Here is an 18093-nt window from a genome sequence, read left to right as displayed (position 1 = left end):
TCAGCAGGGGATGAGGATTGATGAAGATAGGCTCAATGCCATCACACAGTTGAAAAATCCGAAATGCAAGCAAGAGTTGCAGAGATTCTTGGGAATGATAGCGTATGTGAGCAAATTCATACCCAACATGGCTGAGGAGACTCAACTTCTCAGGGACTTACTGAAAAAAGACGTGGCATTTGTGTTTGATGAGAATCATAAGAAAGCATTCAAGAGACTCAAAGAACTCTTAGTGAAGTCACCGGTATTGACATATTTCGATCCGAAAAAGGATGTGACCGTTTCATGTGATGCGTCGCGAGATGGCGTAGGTTTTGTACTATTGCAAGGGGACCACCCAGTCGCGTATGGATCTCAATCCTTGACCCCGAGCCAAAAGAACTGGTCCCAAATAGAACTTGAATTGCTCAGTTGTACAATTGCTTGTGAAAAGCTACATCAGTACGTGTACGGTCGTGATTTTCGTCTTGTCAATGATCACAAACCGCTGCAGTATCTGTTTAAGAAACCGCTTGCATCTTGCCCGCCGAGGGTACAACGGTTGATGTTGCGTCTTCAGAAATACAGTTTCGAGTATCAATGGGCTCCTGGAAAATCACTAAACATTGCAGATACTCTGTCAAGGGCCCCACAGCCAAGCAAACCTGAGGACACTGAACTTGATCGCGAGTTGAACTACCAAGTTCACATGATATGTGCAACCCTACCGTTTTCAGCGAAGAAACTTGCTTCATTCAGACATGAGGTAAAATCTGATGCTGAGCTACAGCAGCTCAAAACTACGATTGTGGCAGGATGGCCTCGCCACAAGAAGGATGTGCCATTCTGTGTGCGCCAGTATTGGCAATTCCGTGATGAACTCTCAGTCTGTGACAATCTATTATTACGTGGAGAACGTGTCATCGTTCCGCAGAAATTCCGCAAAGAAATGCTTGAGAGAATACATGAGGGACATCTTGGCCGGGACAAATGCCTATCCAGAGCCAAAGCCGCAATGTTCTGGGTTGGTATGGCGACAGAGATAAAAAATTGTGTTGAAAAATGTGCGATCTGTCTCAAATTTCAATCACGTCAACAGAAAGAACCGCTAATATCACATGCTAGGCCGAATCTTCCATGGAATAAACTGGGGACAGATGTGTTCACTTTCCTCAGTAAGAACTATCTTCTTGTTGTTGACTATCATTCGAACTATTTTGAAACCGTGAAACTTGACGATATGACCGCTGAGAACCTTATAGATAAGCTGAAAGCTATGTTCGCCCGACTAGGAATTCCAGAAACTCTTGTCTCTGATAATGGAAGCAACTATGCCTGTGAAAAATTCCGCGATTTCACTGAAAACTGGGGAATAAACCATGTGACTGTCAGTCCTAGGTATCCAAAAGCCAATGGACTAGCTGAAAAGTATTGTGGCATTGCTAAAAAACTCATGAAAAAGGCGAAAGAAACCAAGATCGAGCCGCATATCGCGTTCATGAACTATAGAGACACTCCTGTGATTGATGGTAAATCACCAGCTGAACTCTTAATGGGTCGAAAGTTACGAACGCGTTTGCCGGTAAATGAGAAATGTCTGAAAACCGCTCTACAGACAAAGACTGTTCAAAACGCGCGCGAGAAGAATGCCATGACTCAAGCCCGCCATTACAATAATACCGCGACAAGACAGCCTCTGGGTGATCTGAAGCCTGGAGACAAGGTTGTCTTTAGACACAATGGAGAATGGATCAAAGGGACAATTGTCAATTCATGTGGTCCAAGATCGTACCAAATCCAGTCTAAGGACAAGTCTTTCCGTCGAAATCGAGCAATGATCAAGCCTGACAAGACTGTAGTTGTCCGAAATCCGCCCAGAAATGAGGATTTGCTTACTAGAGCATTATTGGATGCTCACCCGACTCAGCCTGACACGCCTCAGCTGAGTACAAACGTCGGTACTGAAATCAATAACGCATCGTCGGCAGTACACCTAGATCCACCTGCATCACCAGAATCTGCTAGTGAAACGTTGATCCAGAGGACGCCTGCAGAACGAACGCCGATATCGCCAGGAAAACAGACGCCGTTGAAAGCAGCACCCAAGACACCAGTTGTTCAAGTCCAGCATGGATCGAACACAAGTGCGGAGCAAGTTACAACGAGATCGGGACGTGTTGTGAAAGCGCCCAGACATTTTGACGATTTTGTGCACGCAGTCACTAGTGTTCAGGATTCGATTGTGAGCAAAATCTGACTCAAATCATTCGTAGTGCACATTTAGCCTGAAGAATGGGTGTAGGTGGATCGCTGCTCATTTTTCATGTTTTGTGTATTTTGTGTCACACTGTATTTAGTGACTAAGACTTGATTTTGTGTCATGCTGTATATTGACATATTTGTGTTCTGTGCTACAATGTTGTTGACAGACTCTCATTATTGTTCATGTTCTAGGTAATTTTTTGTTTAGACTAAAGTTGACCAAGTTTGGTACAACATTTACGTTTAGAATCTTAGGTAAAATTGTGCCTTTAAAATTTCTGTTTTAAAAAAGTATACTAGCATTCACTGGTATGTGTATTCTGTGAGATTTCTAAATTCTAGAGGATTCATTCTGGATAGTGTTTTGTGTTAGATGAGTTTGAGTCGAAATATTCATAATTCAAGGAACACCTAAAGTTGTGTTTGGAATCTTGAGTCAAAGTTTTGACTAGAATTGTTTTTCAGTTATGTGTGTTCCATGTTGTGAGTTTTAATTGGTTTAGAGTAATTGTGAGCTAAGATTATAAGCTACTCCCATAAAAGACACTTGGACTATCAGGACTTCAGTCTCAAAAAGGGAGATGTCCTAGTAGTCTGTTGTACGTCTCTTGTACGACTTTACAGTTTTACATCAGTGCTGACATCTACACTTAGTCATGCAAACTATTGTTATTGCAACATAATTATGTACCCATGCTAATTCCTGTTCCGTTGGAGCATGCGCTCTGGTCTTCTTCCGATGAATAAAAACGTGTTATTTTTGTAACTTATGGTTACGTAAATCCTTGATCATCTCTGGACAAGGTACGCACTGGTTGGCAATCCAGCATGTATGTAAAGACTGGAACAATAGCCCTATAGTCGGATTCATAAGTAAATGTCACAGCCCTTTTGGGCCGCTGCGCAAAAACTACTGGGCCGATTTCTTCAGTTTGGTTTTTCTTGAATCTAATTTCGGGACCCAAGAGGATCTTCATATTTCAGTAACCATGGTTACGAAATAATTTTTTTTGTATGTATTGGTGAACATTGACGTAGTGTATTGATTTTGACATTTTCTCCTCTGTACTGCTTATTTCTGGATGCATTTTGCTGAAATGTTCAGGTTATTTTTTTTTCGTGTGTATCTTTAATGCTGCCAAGTTTCATCTAGAACTATCCATAAAAAAAAATCGGGCCCTCCAGATTCCCCCAAAATGGCCAAAGGGCTCTAAAGTTGACAATTTTTTTCTTTATAATTTACAAATCTCTAACCTGGAAATTGTGTTGGGTCCCGAAATTAGATTCTAGAAAAACCAAACTTTGAAGAAATCGGCCCAATAGTTTTTGCACAGCGACCCAAAAGGGCAGTCAGTGACATTTACTTATGAATCCGACTATAGGCCTAACTATAAAAGCACTGATGACAGCAGTGCTACATTTTCATCATTATCATCATCTACTTTAGTCAACCAGCTCAGATGACCTTTCTTGGGGCAGTGATCGGTAACGGTGAACTCCTTCCGACCCAACAGTCAAATGTTTACATTCGTGTCTCAGTGTATCATGGATTCATGTGTATACTAACACCGTTGTTGTGTTGACACACTGACTGACTCTGACTGTGTACATTTCTACAGCGACGAAAAACGATCACAAAAATGGTTCTTTTTAAGCACTCGTGACATGTTTACAAAAATTAAAGCAAGTGTTTTTAGTAGAGGTTTACCTAATGAGTAGCGTCTGGGTGATTATAAACCATTAACTTGTGTTTAAAAGCCCACATTGTAACGAAAGGTTCCGGCTTGACGCTAATCTCCAATGAATGACGGCAGCTGCCATTTTGCCATACTCTCGAAACTTTGGGATCGTCAAATGCAATGGAAATCACATAATTTCTGACACACACTGCTACAATTCATCATGTTATTATTTTATTGTTCTTTCACAGTATTATTACGCCACCCCGATTCGCAAGGCAGCTTGTACCAACTGGCTCTGCATTGACTTTCCCCATTCCAAGGCGAAGAACAGTGTGACAAGTTTCTCATTTTACCTTCCAATCACAGTCAAAATTTTCTAAAACAACCGGCAATGAGGACAAACTAATCATCTCAAACCAATCACAAGAATGTAATCAACACATACGACCTCATCCGAAGAGTGGATGATTAAGTTTTAGCATTGATTCAAGGCGATTTAATTCCTTCTTCGTCTCGCTTCAAATTCAAAAAATGGCTGTCTTCCATACTTGTTGTATGCAGATCTAGTGGCGCAGTACAACACTGCGCATCTGGGATACCCCGACGGATTGCCTCGAACCGCGAAATTCAAAACTGCTGGCAATGTGTCAACTGACATTTTTGCACAATACCGCCACCTAGTGATATGAAAATAAATTAATCTATTTAATATCGAAACCTCTATATCAGGCCGACCTCTAAAAATTCATTTCAAACTTCAATCTGCTGGAATAAAGAAAATGGGCTTTTTTAACCTTGACCTACTTATACCTGAATAGTAGGTCACACTGACCTAAATCTGTGTCAACATGTAGAGATGCCCAATAGGTGTCTACATATCAAATTTACAGAGTCTATGACAAAAAAACGTGCCATGATCAAAGAAATTTTAGAGTTCGACCTCTGTGACCTTGAAATGAAGGTCAAATCAAAAACCCGTGTGATATGTGATGTACCTTTATTAGATACACCCACCATAAAATTTTCATCGCTCTAGCTTTAACCATAAGCTTCAAAATGACAAAAATAGGTTTTCAAAGAGCATCCCCTATATGGCAGACTAGCAGTCAAATTGCGCCGATTTTCATTCTGAAGGAGGTCTTGCCTAGGGGTACCCACACACCAAGTATGAACTTACGATTTTGTCAAAAGTTAACGACGACGGACGCCAGACGCCACGGTATCGTATTAGCTCACCTTACAGGTGAGCTAAAAACGGTGTCTGACTCTTGGGGGAATATAAAGGCCTTGGTCCAATCATGTTCTAGCCTGTTGAAAACTTCAATTTCACTTTTGGGGGAAGCTTCACTGATACTTAATGAAATGGCCAGGGCCGTTGTGCTCACCGACGCACCAATGCTGGCTAAATAAGAGTTTTTACAGCGTTCAAAAATGTTGCATGTATTCAAGACAGTCTTGAATTAATTCCGCTTTGGCGTGCCATAGGCATAGATAACAATCAAATGATATGTAGCTCAAGGGTAATCCATATTTGCTACATGTCCTAATGTCAACAAAATACATGCAATGTGTTTGAAATCATCTTTGTTCAGCATATCATATGCCTGGGTGAAATAGAATGTGCCTCTCCTCTTCTTGGGCTTGGAATAAGTGAAGTCACTCAAGGAACATTGCTGGAGGTGATCAATCCCTTCTTGTTTCATCGCCAGACATGTCAAACGAACCTAGAAAGAAAGTTCCTTTGTGTTAAACTGACAACATTTCGCTACTCCCCACCCTACGGCGGGGACATAAGGGGTGGGGGGGGGGGGGGGGGGGGGGGGGGAGAGAGAGCCTGCTGTTCAGGCTGACACACACCTCTGGCATAGTAAGGACTGTTACAAATTTTGATTGGCATGGTTGGAATGTTATTTTCTCTGTTTCTTTAGACCAGACGCAAGGGATTTCATGACCTCATTGGGAGGCCCGAAAACTTAGAATATTTCTTTGAAAAATAGAATAAAAACCATCCAGGGGCACAATGTCAATATTCCCAACAAGGTATTGAAAGCCATAAATTACTTATATTCTATGGGCCGTGAAAACCGCCAAAAAAGCGGTCGTACCTCAAATAGACGTTGGGTGGCGCTTTACATGTTTTTTGGTGCGCGGTCGTGCCTCAAATAGACGTCTTCACATGTTTTTGTAAGTGGTCGTATCTCATATTAAACGTTGGGTGGCGCTCGAGGCAGCACCTGTCCATTTGAGGCGTGCTATTCACCCGTCGTTTGGGAGGTTCGGAAATTTCCGGTTATTGCCGAACCTATTGACCAAAGATGAGAGGCTGTGTTTGAGTTTATATTGTGCACGTGGGTTTTGAAAGCACGTGTTGGGGGAAAGGTAATTGGGCGAATTAAGATTTTATTTTTGAAGCGAAAACAAGCCAATATTTACGCAGGTTGTTCCTCCCAGTCCCTAAAACATGCTACCATGCCTGATTCAAATTCTTTTTGCGGTCCCAGATTATGTTTCGTAAAGATTGATATTAATTATTAGTGTAGTCTACTTGACAAAGGACACCAACAGGGTCTACTGCTGGACAGTCACTTAAAGGGGCACTATATGCAGCAGTAGGGGCAAATTTGGCCATCTTCATGTGACTTATATACACAGTGAGGGCCCTGGCATGCCTGGGTCATATCCGATTCAGCACTAAGGCTAAGCATATTCTTTGTACAAGCGTGAATCATTCTAATGTACTGTGAGATGTGAGATGTGAGAGACCCCTATTGGCGACTTAGTGTAACTTTATCTTGCCTGCTTAGCTGCTGCCTATATTGTCCCTTTAAGCAATAGGGATAACTAGAAGTTTGAAGTTGCTTGGCAGCAAATTCGATAGCCCCCAGGGGCCCACACAGTACACGTATGGAGGAGTGAAGTCTATTCCGTTTCGCGGATGATCTATTTCCGGACAAACACGCTTCTTCTTCTTCTTCTAAACTATTCTACTTCATTAATGAAGGTTGTGGCAGTTTGACTGTTTGCCCATGCACGGAGGGAAGGGTAAGCGTGTTTTAAAAGTCGATGCAATGTCCAATTAACAATTAACGTGCGGTAAAGAGTTCGTAAAGACGTAAGTGGTGCTGGGGACATCATCGAGGCTTCTTCTCGTAAACTATTCGCTCGTTGGTGTGCGTCTTGTGGCCAGCAGCTTGGTTTTGAACTGGTCCACATTTCCGCATTGCTCCGGATCGAATTGGAGTGCATTCCATTCTTTAATGGTTCTTGGGTAAAATGAATGTTTTACGTAATCTTTGCTACTTCCTAATGTTTGAAATGCCGAGTTGTTATGTTGTTTGTGGTGTCGTCTGGATGGTGTGAGACGGTTTGTTGTGATGTCGACGGCTCCTGTTTTGATCTTATATAGCATTGTTAGGCGATGTTCTTGTCTCCTTTGTTCGAGTGATGGCCGTCCTAGTTCTTGCAGCATCGATCCCACACTAGACAGGTTTCTGTATCGGTTTGTTGTGTAGCGGGCAGCTCGTCGTTGTACCATTTCGATTTTCTTTATCTCCTTCTTATGGTAGGGATCCCAGATGGTTGGGGCGTACTCGAGTAGGGGGCGGACGAGGGCTTTGTAAGCTGTGGCCTTGACTTCTGTGGAGTTGAGTTGCACATTTCTGCAGAGGAAGCCTAGAGTTCGGTTTGCCTTGTTAGTGATGGCGTTTATATGTGCTGCCCATGTCAGGTCGGAGGTAATGTTGGCTCCTAGATACTTGGCGCTGCTGACATGCTTGAGTGGGTGGCCGTGGAGGGTATAGTTCGATAGGATCGGCTTCCTCTTCCTGGTGATGGTCATGACTTGACATTTCTGGGGGTGGAACTCCATGTCCCACCTGACTGCCCATTCTCCCAGTAGATCAAGGTCCTTCTGTAGGATTTGGGCGTCAGCTGGGGATGTTATAACCAGGTATACAATGGTATCATCGGCGAAGAGTCGGACAGTGGCTGTTAAATTGTCTGCGATGTCACTGATATACATCAGGAAGAGCAAAGGTCCAAGTACACACCCTTGAGGCACGCCCGATGTTACGCTGCCTTCATACGACTTCTCCCCATCAAGGACTACTGTTTGTCGCCTGTTTTTTTGGAAGGCGGATATCTAGTTGTTGGTCTTGCCTGATATTCCGTAGTTGGACAGTTTGGTTAGGAGTTTTCGATGGTTGACCTTATCGAATGCTTTGGAAAAATCCATTAGTAGGACGTCTGTTTGTTTGTTTGCCTCCATATTTCTCAGAATGTCGTCTGCGAATTCAAGTAGTTGGGTTTCGCAGGATTTTCCACTTCGAAATCCGTGCTGGCGATGGTACAGGATCTCGTGGCGTTCTGAGTGTTGCATAATGTTGGTTGTCAGGATGTGCTCTAGCATTTTACATGAGATGCACGTTAGGGAGATGGGGCGGTAGTTTTCTGGTGATGTCTTCTTTCCCTTTTTGTAGACAGGTGTGACGTTCGCTGATCGCCAGTCATCTGGGATGGTACCAGTGTTGTATGATTGACAGAAGAATTTGCCCAGGATGGGGGCAAGTCCAGTTGCCAGGTTCTTCATGACTCTCGGGCTGATGTCATCTGGGCCTGCTGCTTTATGTTCTTTCAGGTTCAGCAACATCTTCCGGATACCAGTGTCGCTGATGGTTATTGGTGTAATGTCCGGGAATTTCTGGGCGTCAGTGGGCATGGTTTGGTCTTTATTGTCCTCTGTAAACACTGACTGGAATTGTTTGTTGGGGATGTCGGCTTTGGTTTTTGGGTCGCTGACGTTGCGCCCACGATCTTTCAGGGTTGGTATTCCTGTATCGTCCTTCCGTTGGCTTTTGATGAATTGCCAGAAGCGTTTCATTGCCCCTCTGTTGTTGGTGTTAGCTTCATCCTTCATTGGGGTGATGATGGTTTCTAGGTGGCGCCAATAAGCTTGTCTCATCTTTTGCTGGATCAGCGTCTTCAGTTCCCTTAACTTCTTGTCTCTGCATATGTAGCTGGCATTCGAGAATTTGAAGTTTTTCTGTGCTCTTTTCCTTTTCTTGTGGAGTTGGTCTCGCGATCTCCGGAGTGATGTAGGGTAACTTGGCGTGGGTTTTGCATATCTTTGTTGGAATGTATTTGTCCATGATGGCGAGCAGTTGGTTTTTGAACAGTAGCCATAGGTTGTTTATGGGCATGGTTTGGGATTGACATCGGATCTCTTTCTCTAGTGGTTTGAGTTCTTCTTCCATCGAGTCCCATTGCGCTTTGTTGTAGAGACGGATCTTCCTTGGCTTCTGCGTCCTAATTGTAGGTGAGACATCCACTTCAATGCGAGGGATGCAGTTGTCTGATACTCCGGGTATGACATCATTTGTTGATATCTTCGATGGTATATCAGTGCACAGCAGGTCTAGGGTGTTCTTACCACGGGTTGGTTCCGTCACTAGTTGCGTAAGGAAGTGGTCATCTAGCATATTCCCAAAGTTGGAGTGTAGCGTCGGGTAGTTGCTTCCTTGTTTTATCAGTCCGTTGGCCCAGTCCCAGCCTGGGAAGTTAAAGTCGCCTCCGATGATGCAGTTTTCACGGTTCCCAAGTAGGTCTAGAGATTTGCCTAGCTCGAGGAGACTGTCTTCGTCCTTCTCGTGGGGCGGATAGTAGGAAGCTAGATGGATGGTCTTACTCGACTGGATGCTGATCTTTGTCCATATGATTTCGCAATTTGTTTCTAGTTCGGGTAACCTCGCAGCAATTAGATCCTTCTTCGTAAGGATGAATACGCCCCCCCCCCCCCCCCTTGGTGTTGTTCAGCTCACGGTCTCATCTGAGGACGTCGTAGTGTTCGGTGGGGAATACTTGCGTGTTTAGGATGTCTTTATGCAGCCACGATTCTGTGCCTAGGATGATGTCGGGCTTGGTGCGGCTAAGGAGATATTCAAAGGGGAGTTTTTTGGCAGAGATGCTTTGGCAGTTGATGTTCATGATAGTAAGTTTCTTCCTTTGGTGTTGTTTTTTATTTCTTCCATGCTGGGTCTGGTCTTTGTGCGGTGAGGAGCTGTGTATTGGCCTACCAGGGGAGGCTCCTGAAACTAGGGATGCGATTGAGTCAGAGTGAGATGATGACTGGTCAAGGTCATCAAGTATGCTGTACCTCGAGGGTGAAGTCAATCGATTGATGGGGTGCATGAATAGGGAGGTGCTTACATTTAGCAGTCCACATTCATTACAAAACCACACAGCAGTGAGGCCTTGGAGTCTCTCATATTCTTTACAGCTGATACCCAGGCATTCTCTATGCAGCCATCCTTCGCAGCCCTCGCATTGTAGGGCATCAGCAGACCAGTCCACGCTGCTGGTGCAGATGTTACATGGGAATATCTCCTCTATAGTTAGCTCTTTCACTACAGGTTGTTTGGGTTTTCGCCCTCTCTTCTTGGGCTTGGTCTTTTGTGTTACCTTCTTTTGTGGGTAGGGGCTAGTCTCTGGTGGGCCGGGGTTGAGTTCGAGATCCCCCGATTGTAGCATGATGAGTCGTATGATCAATGCATTGGTCAGGCTACAGTTTTTCAGTGGCTGGTGCCTGCTGAAGTGGCCATATCTATGGTTTGTGACTGTTAGGCTGATAATTTGTAGTACGCTTTCTGCTGGCGCGTGCTTACATAGTGTAAAACTACTTACAGTTCCTTTGTGTTTGTGTGTATAGCTATGTACTTGCTCTTGGTCGAGTACTTTCAGCTTTAGAGTTGTTACCAGAATGAATATGGCCACAAGCGTTATCTGTCTGCATTTGCAGGTCATGTTTTCCTTCCGGGTCATGTTTGGATCGGATGATTGATGTGTCAGCGTCCAAGATGGCGCCCGTTGTCAAATCAATTTCCACAGAATCCACTCCCGAAAAGCACATAAATACCGGTACAATTTTCGTTTTGATACTTTGCATCGATAGATCGTGATTGAATGATAGTATGAGCTTGATAACAGGGATGTGAGGTGGTCTTTGATCACTTAGAGCGAGTTTTGATGTTAGATTTCAGAGCGTTTTTTAAACACGTCTTCCCGCCGCGCACGCGCAATCCAACCCCGCACGCTCGCGCTTTCTCAAAATCACACGCTCAATAACATTTAAACAGCACCCTAACTTTTTCAGATGGGCAGGATGGATCAGCGATAAGCATTTAAGGCTATTCCTTTATTTTAATCCTACATTCAACCGTCGTTCTTTGCTCAAAATACTCGACAGCTCGCCACTTTGGCAAAGAGATACCGCCGCCATGATGCATGAGGATATGACGTCACCATTACGGGGCAGAGCTTATGCTAATGTATGTGTGATTGACAGAATCGTGCCGGAGATTTTAAAGCAAATCTGAATATCGGCGCATAAAAACGCTTCAAAGTCATCAAAATTATCCGAATTTCGAAAAAAATATTTGCCAGGTGCACTGGATCGAGTTTAGTTTGATGGGACAGGGGTGGACAGTTTTTCAGTTAAAATAGCAGTTTTGCTGGACTACCTCCATAACTAAACCTGGGAAGAATGCAGAAGCCTAGTACCTTCTCCTAGTAATCTAAATTTAGACCCCACATTTGTTGTATGTGGGGTCTATAATAAATCAGTAATTATAGGACCTTGGAATCGCGAGCCCTATAGCTTAGTGAGCCAAACGTTCGTCCTGCTCATTCCACTGCCGACCCTACTGGCCCTGAGCTGATGGCCGTGCTGCCCATGGCCATTCCTGGCCCTGTCAGCAGTGCCGGTGGATCAGCTAGGCCTAACCAGAGTCTTTCTATACAAATAAAGACTCTGGCCTAACCAACGAAAGAAGACAACCGGCAGCAGCGCCGAACAAGGTTTATATCATGAGATACGACCGTTCACAAAAACATGCACAGACGTCTATTTGAGGTATGACCGCGTTCTTCAACGTCCTCTTTCACAAAAACATGCAAGCCAAGTTTGCGCGAGCGCCACCCAACGTTTATATGAGATACGACCGCTTACAAAACATGTGAAGACGTCTATTTGAGGCACGACCGCGCACCAAAAAACATGAAAAGCGCCACCCAACATCTATTCGAGGTACGACCGCTTTTTTGCGGTTTTCAAGGCCCATAATATTCGCCTGTGCATACATAAACTACAACAGAGCCATCTACACAGTATATTACTGTTACTAAATTGTACATTCCCCCCCCCCCGCAGTGGTATGTCCTACCCCTTTTCATAACTGTACATACAACTGCTAAAGTGAGAGTCTTCAGCAGCGGCTAGGCTGATAACTGCAACAACACTGCTTTGGCACTTTTCCAACCAATTTTACGTCCCGTATTTGTCATACGTTTTTCTATAATTTAATTACGACTCCAGCTCCTCCCTCTGGGAGCTGGAGTCAGTATTGTTTTCGCTCAGGTTTCTCGTCCAATCACGTGACCTCTCCAACACTCGATAATGCTCTCTTTTCGTCCACGTTTTAGGCCAATCTTCGGCATGAACATGAAATCTAATAAGCACAGCACTTAAATCAGATGTTTCTCTCGCCTTGAAAACATTCCTGGGTAAAATCCATTGAGATTAGCCGAGTTAATCTACTTTTTCTGTGCTTAAAATCTCTGCCGCTGAATTCTATAAATAGAAACTATTAACATTGCGGCAGTGTGGTTCCCATTGTGCGCCCTCCCACTTCACACCATGTCAGGAAGTTTTACGGAGAGGGAGGGCGTGCGGTAAGAAGAATGGCCAAAATGACGTCACGTTTTCCTGGCAATGCCTCTTGCCAGACCAGTCAAGCATTGGGAAAGCATCTTTAATTCAGACAACGTTAGAACTAGAAAAACGAATATGTTAATTTGCAAAAGTAAAAGCAGATTTCACCACTAACCAGTCAAATCGGAATACGACGGCGCAAAATGTTCTCGCTTTTCTCCTGCTAAAAAAACCTTGTTCCCGCACTCCTATTTTAATTTATGCCCAGGAATATGATAGGATCTGTTTTCACTTGTTTGTAATTAAATTGTATTCATATAATGAGATCAATAGAAGTGTTCCTTCAACCACCAGCAAGAGTACACGATACAAAGCCACTCAACACTTCTTCTCCATGAACAGATCCCATCGTTCAACTAGTCTTCTCTCCCCAGGTGCCTCACGGACCTTCAGGTTCTCATACTCAAGACCAACTCTTACGATATCGCCCTCAAAACAACCCTGGAGTCATGAATTCACAGGTGCTCCTGTGAAATCTCAGTTCTAGTTTTTGATTTGTTTTGCGAATTACCACCACTGTGGTAATGATTCCCGCAGCGGTGGAATAATTACCGCCACAGCGGGAATAAGAAAGAAAATAAAAAAAATTAAATAAAAAAAATGCATGCCATATAAAGTGTATGAGGAGCATTGTAGTAGCATTGTTGTGGTAGTCCTATGGCGACCGCAGTCAATCCTATTCAATTTTCCAGGCTCGGGACGGGGATAAGGATGAGAGACGCCGCAATCCCAAGAGACTTGGTTCAGAGTCTACTAAATCGGGGCACTCCTTACCCGCCCGGGTCATGAAGTGATATGTTGTTGACTAGATCTACAGCACAAAAGCAAAATAGACACTCTCTGAATTGGTTCGAAATCTAAATAACAAAATATATAATGTTAAGAATAAGGGTGAGACACGGTAACCCAGTTTTAGTCGCTTCAGTGGTTTAAGAAATGTGCCACCCATGCCAGACTTTGCACTACAATGGTCTATATATGGTACTAAGCTGAAAAGGTTGTCAACCTTAGAAATTCTCAGTTGTTGGAGGAAGTGACTGCCTATAGTATTATCACCTCATGCACAACTTGATGTTCTCGTATGAAACATACCTTTGTATCCTGGACTATCAGTCCCAAGACACAGTTTCTGTCTTTTTTCCCACATACTTTCATAGCAGAAAAGGGAAGCTCCAGAAGAAGTTCAACAGCATGTTGGCCAAGGAGAGCATCTGATAAGTCAACATCATCATTACAGTCAGGCGTATTCTCCACATCACCATGTCCATCATGACTGCGAAGCTGACGATCACTTTCTTGAAACGACTTCACTTTTGCCACCTTTTTCACCTGAAATAATACAATTTCCTAAAATTTATTCCATTCATGTGGCCATGCCATTGGGACCTCAGCTGAATGAAGCACTAGCAAGGAAAGCCCAAATTACTAGATCTTGATCTTTAGTATCAAACTACAAATTGGTCAAATTCCCTGTAGTCAGTTTATACTACCGGTAATTTACCAAAAACATGAAAAATGCCAACTTATGATTTTTGAAACTGCAATTCCTGTAACCATGGCAACATTCCAAAAAAATACTATGATTCTGAAATTTTAATTTAAGATGTGTTATAAATACAGCTTATAACGATTTTGGAACGTTTCAGTGAGTTAAGAAATGAACTACATTGTATTCACACACAAGGCCTCCAACTTTCCCAAGATTCCAGTTTAAAAATATCGATAGCTCCAATGCTACATAGCACTGCATCAGTGCATGTGAATGACCAAAGCAATGTAGGATTAATAGGATTAGGATGAGGAAGAATACTGACCGTAATGCATGGGCAATTCGCAAATGAAGTACTTCCGTTTTAAGGCATGGGCAACTCGTGTTCTGTGTTTCACCTATTCACTGTGATTTTAGCAATTGATTTTCTGATTTTTTCTGTTAAAAGTGTTAGTTCTATCTAATAGTAATAATCCCTGAATTTCCCCCCCCCCCCCACATCCCCCACATCCACACCACGCACCGATGCATTCAGAAGCAAGCGATTAGAGGCGACAAATGTTTTTTGCTATACCGGTACTTCAATACAATATTTCTTTGATTACAATCCACATAAATAAAGCAGGGCTCTTTACTCACCTCACCACATGTGACAATCATCCATTGTTCATCAAATTCCTTATCAAAATGGAGGTGAGGAATAGAGGTGACCCTTTGTCCAAAGACTGTCATAGATCGAACAGGAACGTCTCCATACCTAAAATAGTAAACATCAAAAGTCCATGAAATAATTTCAAGAATATTGGGGCAATCAGCGCAAGTGTCAATCTCATACAACTTTAACAAGAGGCCCAAGGTCCTGGCGCTGAAGCTGACTCAGGCCTGCCTGAATACATGTAGTCCAATCAATCCATGATAAATTCCGGGCAACAATGAACAAATTGCAGCCAAATTCAAAAGGTGTGACCAGGTCAGTCCATACGGGCCTCGCCACCTCATTTCCCACGAGGCTGATAGTGATAAATCATGATGATTATTTGGGTTAGCAGAACATTTCCCGACCGATGTTCATGGGCAACTTACTTACCGAAAGACTACATCAAAAATTGCAGCATACTCTATAAAGAGACTCTCAAAGGACCTTTTACTTGGATGATTCCCCTCAGAAGTAAGGTCAATCAGTCTGTAGAGGCTATTCAAGTATTTCGATATTTTCCCTAATCTATAAGTATAAAAAGACAGATTAAAAGAAATTCTGAAATTTACAAAAAACAAATCTGAAAACTTATCAAAACAACTAGTGAATTGGGTGCACTGTAGGCACATTGCACATTCATGCCATTCGGGACATTACATGTTCATGTAGACTTTTATGCCTCAAACATGTCAAACACCATGGACAATAATCCCTGTCGTGTCAAATATGTACAATTTACCGGAACCGTACAGTACCGCCGTACATACCTCGGTACCGATGCCGATACCGGTACAACTGTACATTTTTGCATTCATATTCATAATCATACAATGTATTGCCACAGGTCAGGTTACTGGTTCTAGAGCCAAAAGGTACGGTAGTTTTACTGAGCTAACAGTAACACAGTTTGTAGCCCCAAAATGGCTTATTATGGGTTCAAACCATGCAACTGGAAGGTATTTCGCAACACAGCCACACGTCACAAGCAATTTTAAGCTCACCGTTCAAACTTTTCCTTTTCACAATTGTCTCGCCCTCTTGCGTTTAAAACAGCTTTGTCTTTTCGTTGCACATCCCGTCCAACTTGATACAAAATCATCTTTTCCTTTACATTTAAATCTCCTGTGTTCTTCGTAATCTCCACAGGCTGATCTTCCAGTAAAGGGGATGTCAGGGGCAGGCCAGCCACATCAGGCACATTGTCATTCAAGCGACTTTCGGTACCAGCACCACTGGCACTGCCGGTACAGGTACCCTTCAAATCAGATGTTTTAGCCTTGCACAGCTTTTGGTTCCATGTTTCGAGTAAAAGATCACAAGTCTCTTTCTCAGTAGCATATAGGTAATGTTTTAGCCTTTCAAAAACACTTATGGTGGAATCCAGGTGGGCCAAAGAATCTGCCTCAAAGACATGGTCAGCAAATGCCCATTTAAACACTTGCCAATACCCAAATCGTGACCTGTCATAGTCATCATCTCCAACGCTTTTGATTCCTTTATCATCATCATCATCTCCATCACCCCCCACTCTGCCCACTTGAGGCACCTCGTCAACAACGGCTTTAAAAGATATACCCAATATATTTTCGGCCATCATCTTTGTCCACTTGCTGGCGCAGGACATGATTTGTATTGGTGGCGAATCAGAGCGTGGCCTTTCGGGACTATTATCGCTTGAACCCGATGATGTGGAACATACATTACCCACAATATCCATCAACTCTGAATTAGAACACATTATTCCTGTCTTATGCGGCGAAATGCTGGATGAAAAATCAATTTCAGCTCAGTGGGTCAGCCAAATTCGCCGCCATAGCCGCCATTGTGTGATCGTTGGTCTCACCAGCCAGAGCGGTGGACCCGTCTGGGCGTGACGTCAGATTTGCCCCTTTGACGCGGGATGAAATGTTCCGGACAGATGCAGACACTAATTGTTTCCATTAGATACAAAACCCTGCACATTTTTATATAGACAGAGACCTAAGAAAGGTATTATGGCACATTTGGGGCAACTGATCGGTTTTCTGACCAAATAGGGGTGTGCCATCTTACAGTACACCAACAAGACCCCACCCGATCAGGGGGAGGGGTCCCGCCCTTAGAAAGGGTATGCACATCCGTGTCCCAGAATTTCTGTCAAAGCAGAGCTAGGATCCGCACGGGAGATCCTTCACCTCTGTTAACTGCAATACTGCCCCCCCCCCCTAAGTCACCCACAAAAATTAGAAAGCACGCCAACATGGGCGTAGCTAGCGGGGGGCAGGGGGCTGGGGGAAGATGCCCCCCCCCCCCGAGGTCACCAAAATATGTGTTTTTGACCGTGATTTTGGCCAAAAAATTTCTAAAAGGGTCATTTTGCTCCCCCCCCCCCCCCCCCCCCCCCCCCGACCAAAAAGCTAGTTACGCCCCTGCCCAATATTGCCCGGGCTCATATAGCCTACATGTAAATCAACCACCTAATGAAGGTTTCCCTTCGGAGGCATTGGTTAAACTTGGACTCACCTCAACCTGCGGTGAAGGCGTGTGCTCTCGTTTTGGGGCACCTGATTGGTTTTCTGACCTATAAGGGGCGCCATCTCTGACACCAACACTAAGAACCCAACGGGGGGGGGGGCCACCCATTGAAAGGGGTAGATGCCAAAGATGGCGCCCCATTGGTCAAAAGCTCAATAAGTTGCCCCCAAAAAATTGCCATGCAGACCTTCTTCCCTATATGTCTCTACCTACCCAACAATTTGCAGGGTCTTAGTGTATCTAATGACAACCACTAATTTGATCTCGGCATCAAACCGTGGTTTATTATAATTTGTTCGCCATCTCAGTTTTATAGAACGCATTAATTAATATGAAGTTTTGGTTGTCTGTTTTCGGGATCATTAGTTTGGATTGGGTTGGTGACAAATATGTGATGATTTGTGTTTTGTGGCATTGCCCTCGGGAGTCGACCATGTTGACGAACTAGCTGATGTCGTCGATATAATCGGAGTCGCTCCTTGGTTGTGACATTGTCTTTGTCTGTTTTATGTTGGTGACGCCTTACCGCTAGACCAGGTTTAACGCTACATTGGTGAGAGGTTGTGGATTTGATTTTTTTCCCTTCAAAAGGCCCGTTATTTCAATTCAGCGATGCGAACCCTGGTCCTTTGCATAGTAAAAATTGGCAAAATGTAAGGCAGAGACAAAGATATAGGGCACAATGCAAAGTCCAAAGGCACACGAG

General features: G+C 43.7%; 1 protein-coding gene across 1 annotated transcript; it reads right to left on the bottom strand.

Annotated features, from left to right (window-relative positions):
* Positions 1-3619: 3619 nt before the first annotated feature.
* Positions 3620-16688, bottom strand: LOC135486857 (uncharacterized). Its single transcript, XM_064769970.1, has 5 exons — positions 15875-16688; positions 15264-15398; positions 14816-14933; positions 13780-14016; positions 3620-5647 (listed from the first exon to the last, which is right to left on the bottom strand). The coding sequence occupies exons 1-5, from the start codon at positions 16609-16611 to the stop codon at positions 5438-5440; spliced, it is 1437 nt and encodes a 478-aa protein (XP_064626040.1). The 5' UTR covers positions 16612-16688; the 3' UTR covers positions 3620-5437.
* Positions 16689-18093: the final 1405 nt, after the last annotated feature.

The sequence above is a fragment of the Lineus longissimus genome, chromosome 4 (assembly GCF_910592395.1).
Source record: "Lineus longissimus chromosome 4, tnLinLong1.2, whole genome shotgun sequence".
Taxonomy (NCBI): domain Eukaryota; kingdom Metazoa; phylum Nemertea; class Pilidiophora; order Heteronemertea; family Lineidae; genus Lineus; species Lineus longissimus.
Note: the sequence above shows the minus strand (reverse complement) of the source record. Positions and strands in the feature narration are given on the sequence as shown.